The sequence below is a fragment of the Lissotriton helveticus genome, chromosome 1_1 (assembly GCF_964261635.1).
Source record: "Lissotriton helveticus chromosome 1_1, aLisHel1.1, whole genome shotgun sequence".
NCBI lineage: Eukaryota > Metazoa > Chordata > Amphibia > Caudata > Salamandridae > Lissotriton > Lissotriton helveticus.
Window position 1 is genome coordinate 1831874029 of NC_136057.1, and position 18920 is coordinate 1831892948.

Sequence of the window (18920 nt, forward strand, 5' to 3'; positions counted from 1 at the left end):
ATACTAGGGGTTTGGTTCTGGTAGAGGTACAATGATATAAGCATGGGGATAGGGAGGGAGGTGCAAGACTACAAGCAGTAGGCAGAGAAACAACTGAATAGAAAGGGGTGGATATATAGGGCTGGCTATTGGTAGAGGTACACGGATGACCATGAGTAGATGATCAGGGAAAAGAAAAAATATAGTTGAGGGAGTATTATCGGAGAAACGGAATATGGGCTAGCTTCAGTTTCCTGAATTCTACTCATATTTCTTCCTCCTTGAGGAAACGGCACATCACTCCCTGTCAGCTTTTGCCTACACTTATGTTGTATGGCGTTTTAGGATCCGATCGAAATTTACGGATTCATGCCCTTATATAGGTACAATTCACATTGGCCTTATATAGGCATAGAAATCATAACCATATTTAGACATAGCCCCTGCTGCCCAAATACAGGCATGGCTACTTTCACCTGTTCCAAAAAGCCACAACAATCCCCTTGCTTGAATATTGATTTGTCCAAGAATTCATGGAGGTTTCAAAGCACTACCATTCCCTTGGGGTTCTTTGATGACGTTATTATGCCTGACTTTACGTCAAACTAGGCACCTTCAAGGTACCTTCAAGGTATAAATATACCTTACACTTCCTCTAGCAAACACACGGTGGTTCGGAGCATCTCAACTATCTACTTGCCCGACACAGCTCGCTACAGCAAGTGCCGAAGGAAGCCGAAGCCGACCCTCCAGCTGATGCACTGACCAAGAAGCTGTCCTTTCTCTCTTCGAGAATCCAGCTCCAGTGTTTCCAAGCTCCCCTTGCGGGGTGTTGGAAAATTGAGTCCCGAGACAGAGATACCAGACCTCCTTCATTCTAAAACCAAGGTACAGAGCTGATTAGACCCTAAAGAGAAATCTTGGATAGATTTTTGGCAAATAAACTAAACCTATGCTACACCACACTTACTTCTTCCCTCGTACTGGACTTAGGTTAGGTACATCGGGGTAGGCGTATTTTAGAAGCACCAATTGAGTACTTTTAGCCTTTGTTATTTATGTATGTATTTATCTATGGTTTAGAAACCATACAATGCTTTTACAGTATTATTTTATAATACTCTTTTTGCTGTACGCATTATACTTTGTAGCCAGTATTACGATTGTAGCAGTTCACTTTACTTGCATGAGAAAGAAGACTGTTCAATAAATTATTTTATTGAAAACGCCCGTCTCTCTATTTCTCTGCACCTCTGATGAAACGAAGCATGCACGATTGACTTAGATTGACGATTGACTACTTAGTAAAATATCGATCTATTGTTTCCACGACTCTGAAGATACGTTTATTCTTGGAGAAACAAAGTTGTCATGTTTACGCGGTTGTCAGAAACTAATCCCTTCTTGTGTGTTCGAGAAAGTTTCTAGGGACCTCTGAGCTAGCTGGCACTCACAATTAAGTCTAATATATTCCTACGTCTATAGGATATATTATTCCAATGCGCAGAGCCTTTTGGGAATAGAGGAACTACACTACACTTCAAGACCATGACGGTCCCAGATAAACATTGCTCAGTGGCATCCTATTATACCTGAAGCAAAGTTTTCCTACACCTTACCCACCAAAGCATCTTTGATGCACAGGGAAATACCTTCTAACCGTCGGAAAAAAAACTACAAAAAAAGCTGGATGTAGGTGTTTTATGCTGTGGTTGCAAATGCTTGGTAAAATACCCTGCCTGAGGGAAGGCTTTAAAACCCCATCTATTTGGATAAATCATTGAAACAGCATTTAGTTGTCCCATTTATGAGGTCTGTATTCGATATGCAAGTGAGCTGACTAATTAATTGTAGAAGGGGGAGAACCCAGGAGGATATAGGAAAAATGCAAAAAGAGGAAGAAGGGAAATAGAGCAGACAGGGCAAGGGTAGAGAGGGTGGTAAAAAATAGAATGTATCCAATTAGAAAAATACAGTGTATTGAATTTTTTGGACATGATGGGTGTCCAGCAGGATGAGTTTGTTACGCTGGGAAAAATTGAGGAAACTTATTTGTGCAGAAAATGTTTCCACAATATGTTTCTTCTGTGTTATTTTCTACAGATTTACATACAGCCTCCTTACCACCTATTATATAATAAATCCCAGCTCTGTGCACCTTTAATTGTCACTGCACTGCTTTACCTCATCCAGGACTCCAGTGTCTACTCTACGTTCCTCCTGATCTGGACTCGGCACTTCTAAGCGACAGACCAGAAACGGCTGTCTCAGCTAACTTAAATGGGATTGCTCCTGCAAACAAGACCTTTGCCTATCCAGACCCTTATCACTTTTGCCACACCATCCCTCATCTGTTCATCCCACATCTTATTTACCACCTTTTAACTGCTAAGCTTTTGTGTGCCTCCTGCCAACACAACTTACTAAGGGTCTCATTTAGATGTTGGCGATCTTGGGTCTGACCGCCTGCATACCATGCAGTCAGACTGCCGGATTATGATGCGGGTGGTGAGACCACCCCAAGACCACTTCCACCGCCAAGAGATGAGCTCTCACAGCAGCATGGATAGCGTGGGTAAATGGCAGTGGTGCCAGCATCGGCACCACTGTGGCCATTACAACCTGCCTTTCCGCCAGCCTTTTCATGGTGGGCCCCTGTCCTGAAAAGGTCTGCAGAAAGACAGGGAATGGGTCCCCAAACAGGGCCCCAGGGCATTTTAGCCCATTAGGGTTGTGCTTGGGGACACATGTTGTGGCTGCCTGCTTTTCGGCGTGTTCTCGACAGCCACAGGCTGGTGGTTGGGGGTATGTGAGGGCCTCACCTCCTTGTTCAGTAGGAAAACAAAAAAATTGCTTCAGAAAGTCAGGTGGTGGTTTTCTTTATTATGCTTTTATTTTTGAGTTCTCATTATTTGTTCTAAATGTTACTGGGTTCCATTTAGGTCTTTCACGTGATTCGCCCTTCCATGGTCATCTGGACCAGGGCTTTCTCAAGGCTGAAAAAGATTTAATGAGAATTATATAATTCAATATTCAAGAGATCACACATTGCCACCACCAAGTGCTATGTGACAAAGGTGAAGATCGTTTTTTATGGTTACTGTGCAATGAACTTCACGTCTAAATGGTCATGGTAATGGTGTGGTGATATTGTGATTAAAGAGAGAGAAAATAAGGAAAGAAGAGCGGCAAATAAAAAGATAACAAGAAAGTAGCAGGGGTGCTGGCAAATACTAAATCGGGCTCTACATTTCTGCTTCCGTTCCCTGTTTCACCATTACTCTCATTCCTACAAACAGCATTCCCAATCTGCCCACTTCCCTGTCCAGTACGGTCACCGCGACACTGAACCACAATGAAGCAAATCTAACTTTGAAAGGGCCTTACTGCCATTGGGATTATGTTTTGTTCCAAACTCCTCTCGTATTTTCTTCACCCCAACAGCCCCACAGTCACAACTACCCTTCCTTCACTTGCTGCTTGCCTGGTAGACCAGGCTATCACTTGGACACAATATCCAAAGTCCAGAATTCACCTTCCTGCTGTAGAAGTTGTCTGGTCATGTGCACAACCTGTCACTGTGAAGGGCGGAAATGGGACTGGGTAAGGGCACTTTAGTCACCTCACCAATTACTGTCCCACCTTCTCTCACCCTTATCGTGCTTATCCCTGCACTCCTCTTTTGAAACATAACATTATTCACCTTTCACCAGCATTAACCATGTCCTTGGCCATCAAGCACATTGGGCCAGTAGTAGGTTCACTTGCTTCTCTCACACTGAACAATACTATAGTTGTGAATATGCTCCACCAGATTGAAAGTTGTATCAGCTGCCACTCTTCAAATCAACCAAGCTTCTCTAATGACATATGAAAAAATTTGGAGGTGTTCTGTTGAAGAGCGTACTTACAATATGAAAAAAAAAAGTTTTCTCATCTCTTGTTTCTTTCTCCTCAGGTTGCCCCTTTGACCCACATTTTCTTATAAACAATGCAGTGAGTAATGTAATATGCTCCATCGTCTTTGGGGTTCGCTTTGAGTATGATGATGAAAAGTTCCAAAGGATGCTGCACGTCTTGGATGAGAGTTTGGAGACTGGGCAGGGACTCCTCCCTCAGGTAGTACAGGCACATCGGCCAGGCAGTGCTGTCATTTGATTGTCTGGGGTAACAAATTATAAAAATACCAAACAATTGTCATGACTTCAAAATGATTCTTAGGCACTGGAATGCAAGAGGGAACCCTTGTCTGCTTTCTTTGCTTTCAATGTTTCTGCCTTTATCCATCAGACAGCAACTCTACTTTTGACAGAAGGCCTTCTATATTACTTGGCCAGCAAGAGTACTGCTCAATTAGATATTTTTTACAGTGTTCCGAATGAATGTAATTCTAGGACCACTTTAATGGCAATGATTGCCTGTAGAAATTGCTGTGATACACAGTGATTACATATCTTCTGTAACCTTGTCTCAGCTCACACTTGAGGGTGTGGTGGGGTACCTCAGAGATTAGAGCAAGGAGGACCACACTTAGTACTCTTCTCAAGTCCAACCATGCTCTTCTAATCTAATTTTTTAATTATATTTTCCTATATGTTACTATCACACATTGCAGCTATCTCAAAGCCTCTGGTGAAGATAGTACAATTAAATGCACGTGGTTTCACTATTGGTCTAACTTCTGATAGAACTGAATTCTACAATAATCAGAAAAGAATCTCCATATATCGCCTTTTAACCTGTGGCTAATTCCTGGTAAAGTAATTGTACAAAGACATTCGAAGTAATTTGTACGGTAAGAGTAGCTTTATGATGGGAGAAGTGAGCTGCTGCCTAACTGGATCAACTTTTACCACTGAAGATCCAATGTTTCAATACACACAGTACCATCTGCAGGGAAAATACTTGTCCCAGTAATTCTCTACGCGGACGACGCGGTTCATATTGCTCGTACTGCAAGTGGGCTTCATGCTCTTTTAGATGGTTTTAATAATTTTATGATGGGCCTAAATTTACAGATCAATTTAGAAGTCGTTTATTTTGACTTGTCGCCCAAGAAATACTAGCTATAAATGTTTTTATATTGCGGGGTTCCTTATATCCAAAATCTCTAGTTTTAACTATTTGTGGATTTTGTTGGATGCAAATCTGACTTGGAACCGGTCAGTTGCCCAAAGATAAGATTGCGTCTTCCGGGGATGCGAGTTTTAGTTTTGCCAAAAAGCTAGGCCACAAACCTTTTAATGGGGCAGGGTTGTGAGGATATGCATGCTTCGGTCCTTTTCAGGTAGCCAAAAATAAGTTCCTGTCCAGGCTTTTGGCTCTTACTAAAACAACCCCAAGCTTGATTTTACGCCAAGAACTGGGCATAGGCTATCTTGAGAATGGTGTACGTTTGGCACCCATTTGACTTTGGATCAAAATATGGCATGCTCCTGGGATGGGTTTTTCACTCAAGGTAATAGGGGACTGTCTTAATTTAAGCAACATGTCAGCCATCCCTTGGCTATCATATGTCAAGAACTCCCTTGGTGATCTAAGTCTAAGTCGATTTTTTGACACCCCATGCATTATTGATAGACATGAGAAGGAGGTGGTAAAATCCAGGTTTTATGTATATAAAGAGAAAGAGAGAATTATAAAGTCTCTCGATATGGTTTCCATTGCCCAATATGTTGCTCTGTCAACTACTTCGGGCATGGAACCTTACCTTTCCTGGATTGAGAAACTAGAATTAAGATTTTACCTTACTCCCTTGAGATGATGTACGCTCCACTTTTTGGTTTACTTCCTACACACAGGCACCTTGTTTTCTATCTTGCCATGTTGCCAATGTGATGGAGTGTCCACTCAATGATCAAAGCACTTTATTCTTCTTTGCACGTTGTATAGCACTTTCAGATCTCGCTTTTTATGTCCCATTTTACGTGCAATTAATTTTAGAAAACATCAAGAAGGGTAGCTTTTTTACAATGTTTAAATTACCTACTTTATGTTTTGGGGTTTTAAATTAGATCTTATCTGCTTTAAAAGTGTGAATTATGCAAGTGGCGCTCAAAATATAAACAACTTGTAGCTGGATATTAGATACATATAGCTTTTTAATTGTAACCTTTGATTGTCATTCACACTGAAAATGTTCTAGATATATATTTGGTTTAAAGCTCCTTTTATGATTGCTATAGGTCGCTTTTAAAAGCTCCATTTGTGTATTATAATCAATATTATTTAGTTTCGGGACTATGCTAATTATTTAGTCTTGGGACTATGCTATGAGAATTTTCTGCACTTTTATGGTCATGAACTGAACGAATAAAGCATTTTGACTGACTGCTTGTGCCAGTGTTCCAAAGTCCACAGTTCCTTCCACCTTCAGCCTAGAGTGTTCCAAACCACAAACCCAAGACGCCACAAGTAGTCAGCATTGAGTACATTGGTGGAGCATTGGAATTCAAGCATCTTCATCATAACTTTCACTTCCTGCTAGTACATGGTCTTTAATGTATTCTTACAAAGTGTGCACCAATAGCCGAAAGTGCTGGCTCAAGGCATTAAAGGAGACATTGGGCAGTGTACTGAACATTTGGTGCGGGCAGATAAGCTCTATCTGAAAATCCCAACTTTGAATCCTCACCCACTTGTACGAGATCACATTGTATTTCCACACTTGATCTCAGAGTTGGTTGTGTATTGATTGAAATGCATTTCACTACTACTTGTAGCACTTCCGCGTTCTTATTTCCATTCTTATATTCTTCAATTGCTCTTTACGGACTCTTATTAACCATCTTAGGTTCTTCCACCATCATGAATCTTAGTTCTCTTTGACAAGCCTTGTTTGTCCACTCCACCTAGATTAGTATAGAGTTAAGAGTAGTCAATGGGCAATTTGCCCTTCTAACATTGTTTTGTAGGATAGGTGTGAACTAACTTGTTCTGAGATTTCAGATTTCTTCCCGGTGTATGAATCAGGTCATTGGTCCGTCTGTGATTTATTTGGGTAGAAATGTGAAAGATTGACACAATTTTTGCTCTTATCTTTTTTTAAAAGTTTTTTTGAGTCCATTTTTTTTTCTTCCTTGAAAGCTTTCCTGGGCTTCTGTTGCTCTTAGCTCTCACATTCTCATCTATATTATTGTCTAAAACCCTCCTCAGCGACTCTGAATGATCTGGAGGTTAGCTTTTTGCTTTGTCGCTGTTTAATGTATCCCTTAATTCATCGGTTGTTGGTTGATATGGGTAGATATTTGTGGATCTTTCCTCTTCCTGTTGGGTTTAGGGCTTGTAGCCTCCTTTGGTTGTTTATGGTTGAGCAATGTATTGCTTTGATCTCCAGTGCACTGGCGATGTTTTGAAAATTCAAATTTTCTGTTGAAGGTGCTAAATCTTATCTCTTGCTGAAGCCTTAAATCCGTTTTGATATGCATCCATCACATTATCATGGAATTTAAGATGCTTGGTAGCGCCCACGTTTTTAGGTCTCGGCCTGCGAAAGACTGCGCACATGCGCAGTCGAGCTGGTGAGATTTAATGAGATAGAGGATTGTTCACTAACGAGGTTAAGCCCTGCCCCTCTTTTCCATTAGCTGGCGTCCTAAACGGTGGCCAGCCATTGGAGAAGAGGTCCTAGTGACGTTCTTCTTTCTCTGTAAGCCCTGTCCTTTTCAGACTGGCTCACTTGACTTACTGCTGGCGTAAAAGGTTTCTAATCTTCTTTATGGGTCCAACAGATGGCCCCGTAAAGAAGATAAGGAACCTTTTACGTCAGCAGGAAGTGAAATCCCCCTCCCTCGAGCATCCCACGTGGTGTTGGTTGCACTCTGGCGTAGTAGATGACAGAGGTTAATCCAAGAAAAGAAACTATTTGAGGCGTATTATCCCCTGCATTACAGAATTTGTGGCACGATGTTGGCTCTTTGTGTTTTAATACTGTGAGCCACAGACTGGCGCTGCAAAACGTTGATGTCGGTTCAACCCGTGGGGACAATGATGGGGTGAGGGAGAGGCTGGAAAGTGTCACAGCACAAGGAAGGAGAAGAAGCGGCACGCGGGGTGTGCCAGAGAAGTTTAGAGGGTTCGCGGAGGGACCAGTGAGTGGGAGGCGATAGAGGAAAAGGATATGGAGGCACTAAAGATCCCCTCCCCCTGCGGACCGCTCTGTTTGTTTTCATTACCTGACGACGCGGCTCCCTCAGCCAATCACGGACTGCAGACGTTTCCAGTGAAGCTCGGGACCCTGCTCCTCTTCTCCCTCTCGTACTGACAGCGGCTCGTTGCCTTCCAGTCAGTGGGAACCAGGCAGCTCTGGGGCACAAGCGCAACCTGTAATGGCCCGGTCCACCAACTTACCCACTCCTGCGCATTATCTCTAGCTAGTATCAATATTTTGGAGCGCTGCTTCCACTGTGAGGCAGGCTTTGAGGTCTGCAATATATCCCAATACGCTTGCGGCTACCCAAGCTCTGAACTCAAGAAGTGTAGGGGAGCCCCCCAGCCCCGGGTAAAGTAACTTGGGCTATCCCGCCGGCTCCCAACCCACTCCCAGCCAGACGCGACGCAGAGCAGTGCGGCGGGAAGCGTTTTACCTGCTGAGTCGGCTTCTTGCTGGCAGGCGCATGGGGAGAACATCCGTCGGGGGCCCCTTCTCCTCTTATGGTGCTCCTCTGAGGGGAACGAGTCTTCCTCTCCTTCAGCCCATAACGACGCATTGCTGGGCGGGATACCACCAGTGCTGACTTCCCTTTTGTTGCTAGGGGACGTTTCTCCCTTCCAGTACGCGGCGGGCCTGCCTCAGGTGATGAGCCCTTTGTTGCTAGGCAGCCCCACACGGTATCTCGCCCTTGGTCAGGACGGGAGGCAAAGCATTCTCGTACCTGGCACCAAAGTACTGGAACCAACTTCCACTGGGACTAAGTACAACAACTAGCGGTTTTAGGAAACAGTTGAAAGCTTACTTATTTTAAACTTGGAGCATTTTTCGTTTTTCCCCCTTTAGGCTAGCTTGCTTTTTCCGGATTGCGCGGCAATGCCCCCGGGTTGATGTGAGTGCTCATTAAACTTTTAAACTAAACTCAACGCTCACAGAGACACCAGGCCGGCGGCGGTGATATTGTACCACAGAGCGCGTTTCGGTGCCCGTGGCAGTGATCAAGGGGCCCAAACAGCGCTTTTCCTCACAGCGCTTCCCTTCCTCAACACAGCTCCGCTTCTTGACGAGTCCCTCGTTGCCAGGCAACCCTGCGCGGTGGGTGTTTGTGGCCTACAGTGGTGTCTGTCCCTATGTAAGTGCTGAGTGTGCTCCTGCAGCAGTGTCTAATAGCTATCTCCTACACACTATATCCTACTAACTCCATACTACTCTCTATTACTCTATACTTTATACCACTCACTCTCAATTACTGCCTACAACTCACTACTTCTCTACTCTCTACAACTCTACTCTCTATTAGTCTACTACTCACTCTCTACTAACGACTACTCCCTACTACTACTCTCTGCTACTCCCTACTGCTCATTCTCTACTACTCACTCTACTAATCACACTACTAACTCTCTAGTACTCACTCTCTACTCACTATGTACTACTCACTCTCTACTACTCAATCTGCACAAACAGCCTAACCTTACTCCAAACCTTTACTCTTTGCCTAAAGGCACTAGTAAACAAAATGCCATAGGTCTCATCTTTATTACACATAACGCAATTCTGTTTGTAATAAGGTGGCTTTTTACCTTTAGCTTTATTAGTGTTTTTCAAACTTTCATGAACATAACATGCATATATATATATATATATATGTATATATATATATATATATATTTTTTTTTATATATGTTTGTATATATATATATATATGTCCAGAACCCCTCCGAAAATGAAAGGCAGAGGCCGCAGTAGAGGAGCAAAGCGGAGATTCTTTATTCCAAGATTCTGCAGCAGCGGCCGTATGCATTTCGGCCCAGTGGCCTCGTCAGCGCCCAGAGTGGAACAGGAAAGGGAGGTGTAATCACATAGGTGTGTCTTGTCCCAACTGAAATAGTAAAAGTTCGCTCCTCCCCAATCTGTGATTTGTATCACCTGTGACAGTTCCTGGAGTATCGAAATGACTGCAAGTCCCAGAATGCAGTTGTAAGTCAGGATCGGGCGGCCCAGTGGTTGCGCGAGCTTTAGGATTCTGTGAAACCCTCTGCCGATGTCCTGCGCTGCCTGCTGGAATATTTCGTCTCCTCGAGCCCCCTGACTGCACAACCATCTCATCCAGGGATCCGTTCGGCGGGGGCAAAAATGACGGTGCATCAAGCCCAGCGCGGAATACAGTGATTCCGACACCGCTTCTTTTCCCACCTGAATGAAGAGGTGGGCTTAGGTCTTTTCAATCACTTGAAATTGGAAGTATTTCTAACGAAACATCAACGCCAGTATAGACCACGCCATTTTGTGTGCAGGGGCCTCTGTAGAACGCCGCTGGCCACGTTGTATAAATGTCCAGAACCCCTCCGAAAATGAAAGGCAGAGGCCGCAGTAGGGGAGCAAAGCGGAGATTCTTTATTACAAGATTCTGCAGCAGCGGGCGTATGCATTTTGGCCCAGTGGCCTCGTCAGCGCCCAGAGTGGAACAGGAAATGGAGGTGTAATCACATAGGTGTGTCTTGTCCCAACTGAAATAGTAAAAGTTCGCTCCGCCCCTATCTGTGATTTGTATCACCTGTGACAGTTCCTGGAGTATCGAAATGACTGCAAGTCCCAGAATGCAGTTGTAAGTCTGGATCGGGCGGCCCAGTGTTTGCGCGAGCTTTAGGATTCTGTGAAACCCTCTGCCGATGTCCTGCGCTGCCTGCTGGAATATTTCGTCTCCTCGAGCCCCCTGACTGCACAACCATCTCATCCAGGGATCCGTTCGGCGGGGGCAAAAATGACGGTGCATCAAGCCCAGCGCGGAATACAGTGATTCCAACACCGCTTCTTTTTCCACCTGAATGAAGAGGTGGGCTTAGGTCTTTTCAATCACTTGAAATTGGAAGTATTTCTGATGAAACATCAACGCCAGTATAGACCACGCCATCTTGTGTGCAGGGGCCTCTGTAGAACGCCGCTGGCCAGCGTTGTATAAATGACCAGAACCCCTCCGAAAATGAAAGGCAGAGGCCGCAGTAGGGGAGCAAAGCAGAGATTCTTTATTCCAAGATTCTGCAGCAGCGGGCGTATGCATTTCGGCCCAGTGGCCTCGTCAGCGCCCAGAGTGGAACAGGAAAGAGAGGTGTAATCACATAGGTGTGTCTTGTCCCAACTGAAATAGTAAAAGTTCGCTCCGCCCCTATCTGTGATTTGTATCACCTGTGACAGTTCCCGGAGTATCGAAATGACTGCAAGTCCCAGAATGCAGTTGTAAGTCAGGATTGGGCGGCCCAGTGGTTGCGCGAGCTTCAGGATTCTGTGAAACCCTCTGCCGATGTCCTGCGCTGCCTGCTGGAATATTTCGTCTCCTCGAGCCCCCTGACTGCACAACCATCTCATCCAGGGATCCGTTCGGCGGGGGCAAAAATGACGGTGCATCAAGCCCAGCGCGGAATACAGTGATTCCGACACTGCTTATATATATATATGCATATATATATGTGTATATATATATATATATATATATATATCAATACCAATATTAATGCATACTTACATATACATAGATGCACACATATGCATGTTATGTACATGGGCTTTAAAAAACACTAATAAAAGCAAAACTAAAAAGCAACCTAATTACAAACAGAATTGCTTAAACTACTCATTTCTGGAAACTTTTTTAGCTCTGTGTGTGTGGCTCAGTGTATGTGTGTGTGGCTCTGTGTGTGTGTGTGTGTGTGTGGCTGTGTGTGTTGCTCTGTGTGTGTATGGCTGTGTGTGTGTGTGTGTGTGTATTTTTTAAACATAAATAAAAAAAGTTGTTATTTGCAATGTCAATAGCTTAAACTCGCGTAACTACGCGACCTATTGCATTGGAAATGCAATAGGTCGCGCATTTGTGAGAGATTAAGCTATTGGCATTGTAAATGACAATGCCATTTATTTATTTGTTTTCAAAACAAACACATAAATAAAAATGTTGTCATTTAAAATGCTAATAGCTCTAACTTTTGCAAAGGCACGACCGTTGCATTGTAAATGCTTGGTTCAATGATATTGCTGCAAAAGCAGCGAATTCCAAGTGGGTTACCAGTTGTGTTACTATTCTCGAGATAATTTCCATTTGGACATCTGTTTTGAGTGACTGTATATTCATAGTATCAACTACAAAGGTTAAAAGCAATGTCATAGAGTTTACAGTGGCTGCTGTCAGATCTAAGGATGCTTGATGCTGCAGGGGTGTCGCCTTACAACTCTATTGAAGTATCGGGCTGTGAGGCTCCATTTGTCATGTTGGAGACTTGAGATGCTAAGTTCTTTCCTAATGTGGAATTTCTTTATCCATATGGGCTGTCATAGGATTCTCCATTGCCTCTTTGCCAGCTTCTTTCTCAGTTGGACTGCATATGGCAAGTTCTTCCACCTTTTTCTTTCTCATTATAGATGTCTCTTTCTACCATGTTGTTAAATCCCTCCATAATCTCACTTGGCTTTTAGCTTGAGGAGCCTGATCACTCTGGGGTCTCCACCTTCTCGGAATCTGAGGTAGTCTTTAGCCAGTGGATGAAATGTATGTTTTCGCAGTGTACTTCCTCTTTTATCAAACACTGTTTAAGTGCACAATTAATGTTAAAACCTGTCATTTTGTTGTCCTTAACTTTATAATAGACCAGTGTTTCTGCCTTAATTTGCCTCCTGGCCCGCTTGGCTGTCAAATCAGGCCTGGAATTTAACCTTGTACCTTCCTTAAGGTGTTTGTATTGACTCAACCGTGTCATCCCATACATGCTCCTCAGCATCAGGTCTGCACCCTAACAAGTCCCCATTGCTTTTATTGGGATTCAGAAGAATGGAGGATTTAATGGTAGGCCAGATCGGGTCTCTGATAGTGTTGGGGGATGTGTCTTCCACTGGAGAAATGGCTCTGGTGACTTTAGTATTTTCAGTATTTTGGGGCATCTAGCCATCTATAACGTCTAGGTCTCCTTCACTGGGATGCAGCTTTCTCCTTTGCAAGTAGGCTTTTGCTTTCCTATTCGCACTGGTTGACAGAGTAGATGTGCTTTTCCAATATTTTTTAGCGAGCCTTTGCCATTGTGGGCCAGTATGGGCACTCCCAGTCTTTTGAAGCTTAGTCCTAGCTCTGGTTTGCCGCATCTTGCTTCACCAAGGTAAGTGGACCTGATCCCCCCTCCCCCCTGCATACCGGTTGTATTGACTTGAATCCCCGTTTCCTTTCGCTTATAAACAAGTCCTGCTTTTGTTGGACCCCCAAGTAACTCAGAAATTGATAGTGTATAAATCTTGTAGTTCAATAGTAATATTCTCCTCCTTCATGCACATACTGCTGTGGGGTGGGGCTGCAAAAGTACAAAAGAACAGGTGGTTCAGGAGTAGAAAAGATAGTGAGGGAAGTGGGGGAGCTCTGGGGTGCACAAGCCACACTGGCTCGTGGCTACCCACCTCCGCCCGCCACCATGCTCAACCCTCTGCCACTGCCCCTACCGTGCATGGCTCACCTTCAGCTCTTCTCCTTACCCCTGGCTCCTGATTTGAGTACTCTGCTCCATGCCTAGTATCTTGTCGGGCCGCTCCTTGGTTCAGCTCTGTTATTCCCTGGGGTTCTCTGTGTCCCCCTGTTTAGTTCATCCTCCTGTTATTGTGGCTGCTCTCTAAGCTTTCTTAAGTGTCCGTAAGTCTGTGTGGTACAGAGGGCCCTCCTTCCTCTGCCCTTTTCTCTAGCAAGGCTGCAGCCGGGCTCCTGAATGAAGGCAACGTCCATGAGCGGCCTCTCTGATTGGGCGGCAGTGCAAAAGCAACTCCTCTGAGCGGCTTTTGGCATGGTGAGGACATCCTCCTCTCTGCAACACAGCATTTCTCCTAGCAACTCTGTTCCCAATATACCCAGGGGTCTCCTATCTCTCAAATATGGCTCTCAACGTCTTGATGAGGTATAGGTTAATTTAATTGAAAGATATATCTGGTAAAATGACGTTGAAGGACACTTGTATTACTGGCTTATTAGTATATTAGTCCAGCCATGTGTAAACCTCCGCTCTAAGTCATTTAATAGCAGATCTAGATAACTAAACAAACACCATGCCAACCAAACTCTTAGTGGGGATGCCACTTTTGGTAGATGCAGTGAAAGGTGTTATGGACCACTAAGAAACTTGGGAGAAGAAATACACTTGGCCTAGATTGAATGTATGATGAGTACTATGTGCTTGGTATGAAGTTATATGGGGTTTGGCAGAATTAAAAAATCAGCAAAGATGCTGTGATCAAGCTGTTTTTTAATTGTTGTCTTCTATAGGCCTTTCTCTCTAAACGATATTAGATAAATAGTTTTTGCATAAATTCTAGCTTTGTCATTTTTTTACGACAAAGGTAATCAACAGTGATCCGACTTGCTTGCTTTTCTAAAGGTATTTGGGTACCCTTGAACTTTAGATTGACATAACGAGGTTCTGGATTTGGTTGGGAGCGAAGTATTATAGCTGTGCTGGAATCCTAATGGTCAGTTGAACTGCTAGAATGCAGCATTTTTGCTGAGACCTAAGAACGGTAAGGAGTTAGTTGGACATTCAGTGATCTGGTGAAGGTTTTATATTCTTGTTTCAAAGCTTCTGTTTATATCACTTCAGTGTCATTATCTAATTCCAAACTGTGCAGGCGGAGGGCCAACAGCAGCACTCTTTGTCTGTAATTGTAGTTGTATTTGCTGTTCCATATATGTTTGATATGTTGTCACTTAGCATCATATCTCAAAGTGTGACTGTTACTAGATGAGTAATAAACTGACGATTTATGTCAACTGTGTAGTAAGAAATTGGGGTATTAGTTGTGCAGGATGTGAGTCCTGCACAAGTAATAGGTCCTCAATTACCTCCTTACTGGGGACCAAGTGCCCCATTGTAGTACTTGATTGTCTCATGGTAGCAAAGTAGAGCAGTCAAGGGCCTACTCATTAGAGGTGGTGTGGGCTAGAGTTGGCACAAAATAACAACACTTAATAAATGATTTCCCAGTCAGTGATTTTTCTTTAAAAAAGGAAAAGCACATTTATTTCACACACTACTAAATACTGCGCATAAGTTTTCAGATATATACATCACAAGTGACCCACAGTGGGTCCTTTCCCCATAATCATAACACGCACACCTTTACCAGATGCACCATCAGAATTTAAGAGGGTGTCATTTCAAATAAAGCCGCGTATTGGCTTTATAGAGGGGTCACGGCATCAGTATATAAGACTAGCCTATTGGCTTTGTCACCGGGTCACCACATTATTAAAGACAATAATAACATCTGGAGATTCACCATTAAAACCAATGGATTCAGTATTTATACTTAAAGGCATTCATTATCCACAAGCATTGCACTGTTCATCAACAAAGTTGTCAAAGCTTGGTATTCAAAACAACATTAAACATGTGTTTGAGTCTTCTGTTTCCCATCATCAGGCCATGTAAAATACAACCATAGAACCTACAACTAGGAATCTTTTATAATCTGAAGCTCCTGAATGCTTTGAAATAAATAACATTTTCTCCCAGGGTCATACTTTTCATGTGGCCTAAGACTTAAAGTTGGAATTTTATAAACACCTATTGGGGCTGCTGCACTCCCTGCAGCACCCCACAAACTGATGCAAGTAATTGGTGGTGCCGCTGGCCCTCTTTGGCGCCCCACAAGGTCCAAAAGATATGCAAATCAAGCCACTCGTGGGGCACTATGTAATGCTCTGTCACAGAGCAGTTCATCTTTTGGCAGCTGTTCCCCCAATGTTACGATTTATTGTGCAGCCTTGCGCTCCTCATGTTCTTATAGGGTTTTTATTTCTTTATTCCTGAGTGTACACGTCCGCTGAGCACCCAGGTGCAGGTAAGGTGGTGTGGGCAGCTCTAGAGCTCCCTTCTGGCTGCCCCGCTGGCTCCCCGCTCTTGCGTCCACCATGAGTGCGGCGCAGCGGATCTGGCACTACTCCTGAAGCTCCCACGATGGGCACAGTAATGCATGCGGTTGGGTCTCCCCTACTCTTCCCAATCATGGGCGCGGGCTAGGTCTCTGGAAGAGGTCCTGAGACCCGATGCTGCTGCGACCACCCTCTCCTGTCATCAGGCCTTTTCTTGCTTTAGGCCTCAAGGATGGGGTGCCCGGGCCGAAGGAGCATCTGGAGAATGCGCCCTACACATACCTATTATCTATGTAAAAATACGAATATAGGGTGTGTGGTCCCTTGGGGACTTTGCCATCCTCTGAGGTAATGGAAAAAGTTGCGATGGCGCACCACTCGCTCGTTAGACTGTGTGGCTTTTAGACATGTTAAAATGGGCCATTTTACAAGGTGCTAAACTCTATCCTTGTTGGGCAGATATTTATTGACCTTGGGCTCCTTTTGCTCCTAGTAGCGAGCTCTAACCACCAGAGGCATTGTGAGCAAGCCTCCTGGTCTGTAAATGGTCACAGCCTGCACAGAGGTGGTTTCACTGGCTCCCTCTGCCAGCCTTCTCTTCTTTGCTCTCCACAAGGCCCCGTGTTCTCTTGCAGGGCACCTGTTGGGCAATAGAATCTAAGTCTTCCCCCAACTAGTTCTCATATGGGTGCCAGTTCCATTGACCCTGGAGAAACTCATCTAGTCTTGAAGTCAGTTGTAGGCAAAGGTCTTAGTCGATCAGGGGCCTCAGACAGCTTATCATTCTAGCTATCAATAATACTGGTATCTTCACCATTCAGGGTCTTGCTCACTGTATCTCCCTTGTGCAGGGGTTTAGAAGTGTGTGTGGAAAGTTCTGGATACCAGGCACTGCTGGCCAATCCTAGGATGCCACATCATCCCTCCACCGATAACCCAACTGTCCTGCACAGCATTCTGGGACAATCCAATATTGAGCTGTCAAGTTTTCCCTGAAAAGCGCTACTCTGAGGGCCTCAGATCCATACCTAGGTGATATCACATCACTGCCATCTAACCTTCTTAACAAAACTTCAAAGGACATCGCCTCCTGTATTGAATTCAGATATCTGGGCTTCCTCCTTTGTTCAGTGGGCATAGGCTGCCCCAGTCCAGGTGCAATGTGACCAGCTAATTATCAGATGCATGTTTTCCTTCCCACCCCTTCCTTCTCAGGCTCTTAGTCAATCACTGAAAATAGCTCCCTTTGTGTGGAGACGCCTTTGTTGTTTTTGCTGTGTAGCAGAGTAATTAACTTGACCCAGTAGGAGGACCAAAATCCTAGAATCTGATTATGAGATGAGCCAGAGAAATATAACAATTCTTGATGACCCATAAGATGTATACATATGCTATTGGGACCCACATATTCAAAGACAGAATGAATGCCTCACCCGAGTTTGACACCTTGCTAGCCTGTGCAGGTCTAAGTGGAGCAAACCTGCACTTTAGGGCAGAGTTCACCTATGTGTATAATACAGTGAAGCAATACAGCCTTTCCAGTAAACTCTACTGACCTATCTGTGGGTTCCCACTAGTACTAAAAGGCAAACCCAGGCCAGCACCTTTCCTGTACAGTCCCCTCTGCACTAGGCTACCTGTGTACAGTTTCTGGACTGTGCACAATGGTAGTCTCAAAACACACCGCCCCATAAAAGCGCACACAGGTGTGCACACATGTTCATGTGTAACCAGCTGAATGCTCCTTATCTTAGTTCCGCCACAGCGTTCTCTGGTGGTAAACAAGCTCAGTCCCATTACTATGCAATTACTGTGAGTGAGACTTGGGTAGTGAGACTCTCCCACAGTAAATGTCCCAAAACCAGGTGATTGAAAGGAAAACATCTAGATAAACTGAATTTGCAGAACCCAGTTTACTACATATGTTATTCTATACATTTCTGAATCATATATGTCTATTCTAACTGCATTTCTTTTAATTTCCTCATGCAGCTCTGTTTGAATTCTTTGGGAACGGTATGGGGAGGGGTTAGACACAGCTCTGTTTTAGCACTCTGTGTATTTAATATGTATATTAACAAATGGGACAGTTACATGGCCAATATTGGTAAGGATGTACGTAGGAAACCACTGGATCCCTATCCTGTTGTTCACAGATGACACAGTGCTAATGTCAAGAACTGCTAATGGTCTCCAAACGTTACTAGACGCTTCTAAAAATCTTATGGGTGACCTTGACCTAAAAACCAATTTAGGGGGCGGAACTTGCCAGCGACCAAGATGGCCGCTTGAGCCTTGAGCTCCGACTCGTTGCTTGTAATATCCTGCATTATTCTGCATCACATAGCTGAATTCCCTCCGCTGATACGCCTCCCGTGATAGCGGACGGCCGGAGCTAGCAGCGGGTGTCTGGGGATCGCTAGTTGAGGCCGGAACCCCGACGATATCGGCCGCGGCGGACTGGCGGCTTGGTAGGCCTCGCAGCCGCGGCCTGGAGTGCTGTCTGATGCAGGCCTTGCAAGATAAAAAAGGAGGATTTGGAAGCCCATTCTCGGCGCTGCAACCTGCGCATCACGGGACTTCCAGAAACAACCCAGACGGGCAACATGGAGCTGTTTGTTGAAAAGCCACTGGTGACTCTCCTTGGGGAAGGAGTTTTCTCACCAATGTTTGTTGTGGAGCGGGTGCACCGCTCGCTAGGCCCGTCTCCGCGCCCTGGAGCGCCGCCGCGTCCCAATATTGCCAAGTTACTTAATTATAGCGACAGAGACGCAGCGCTACGACTTGCTCGGTAAAAAAAGTCGCTACAGTACGAGGGCTAGGAGATTTTGCTTTACCTGGATTTCATGGCCAGAGTGCAGGAAGCCTGCAAACACTTTGCCCTGTTTAAAAGTCCGCTTC

General features: G+C 44.5%; 1 protein-coding gene across 1 annotated transcript in view; it reads left to right on the forward strand.

The window, feature by feature from the left end:
• The window catches only part of LOC144753452 (cytochrome P450 2D17-like), a 441302-nt gene that overhangs the window by 198026 nt on the left and 224356 nt on the right, over positions 1–18920 (forward strand). Inside the window, exon 4 of the mRNA XM_078641141.1 lies at positions 3938–4098. Within this exon, the coding sequence (XP_078497267.1) occupies positions 3938–4098 (161 nt within the window). The remainder of the gene's footprint in view (positions 1–3937; positions 4099–18920) is intronic.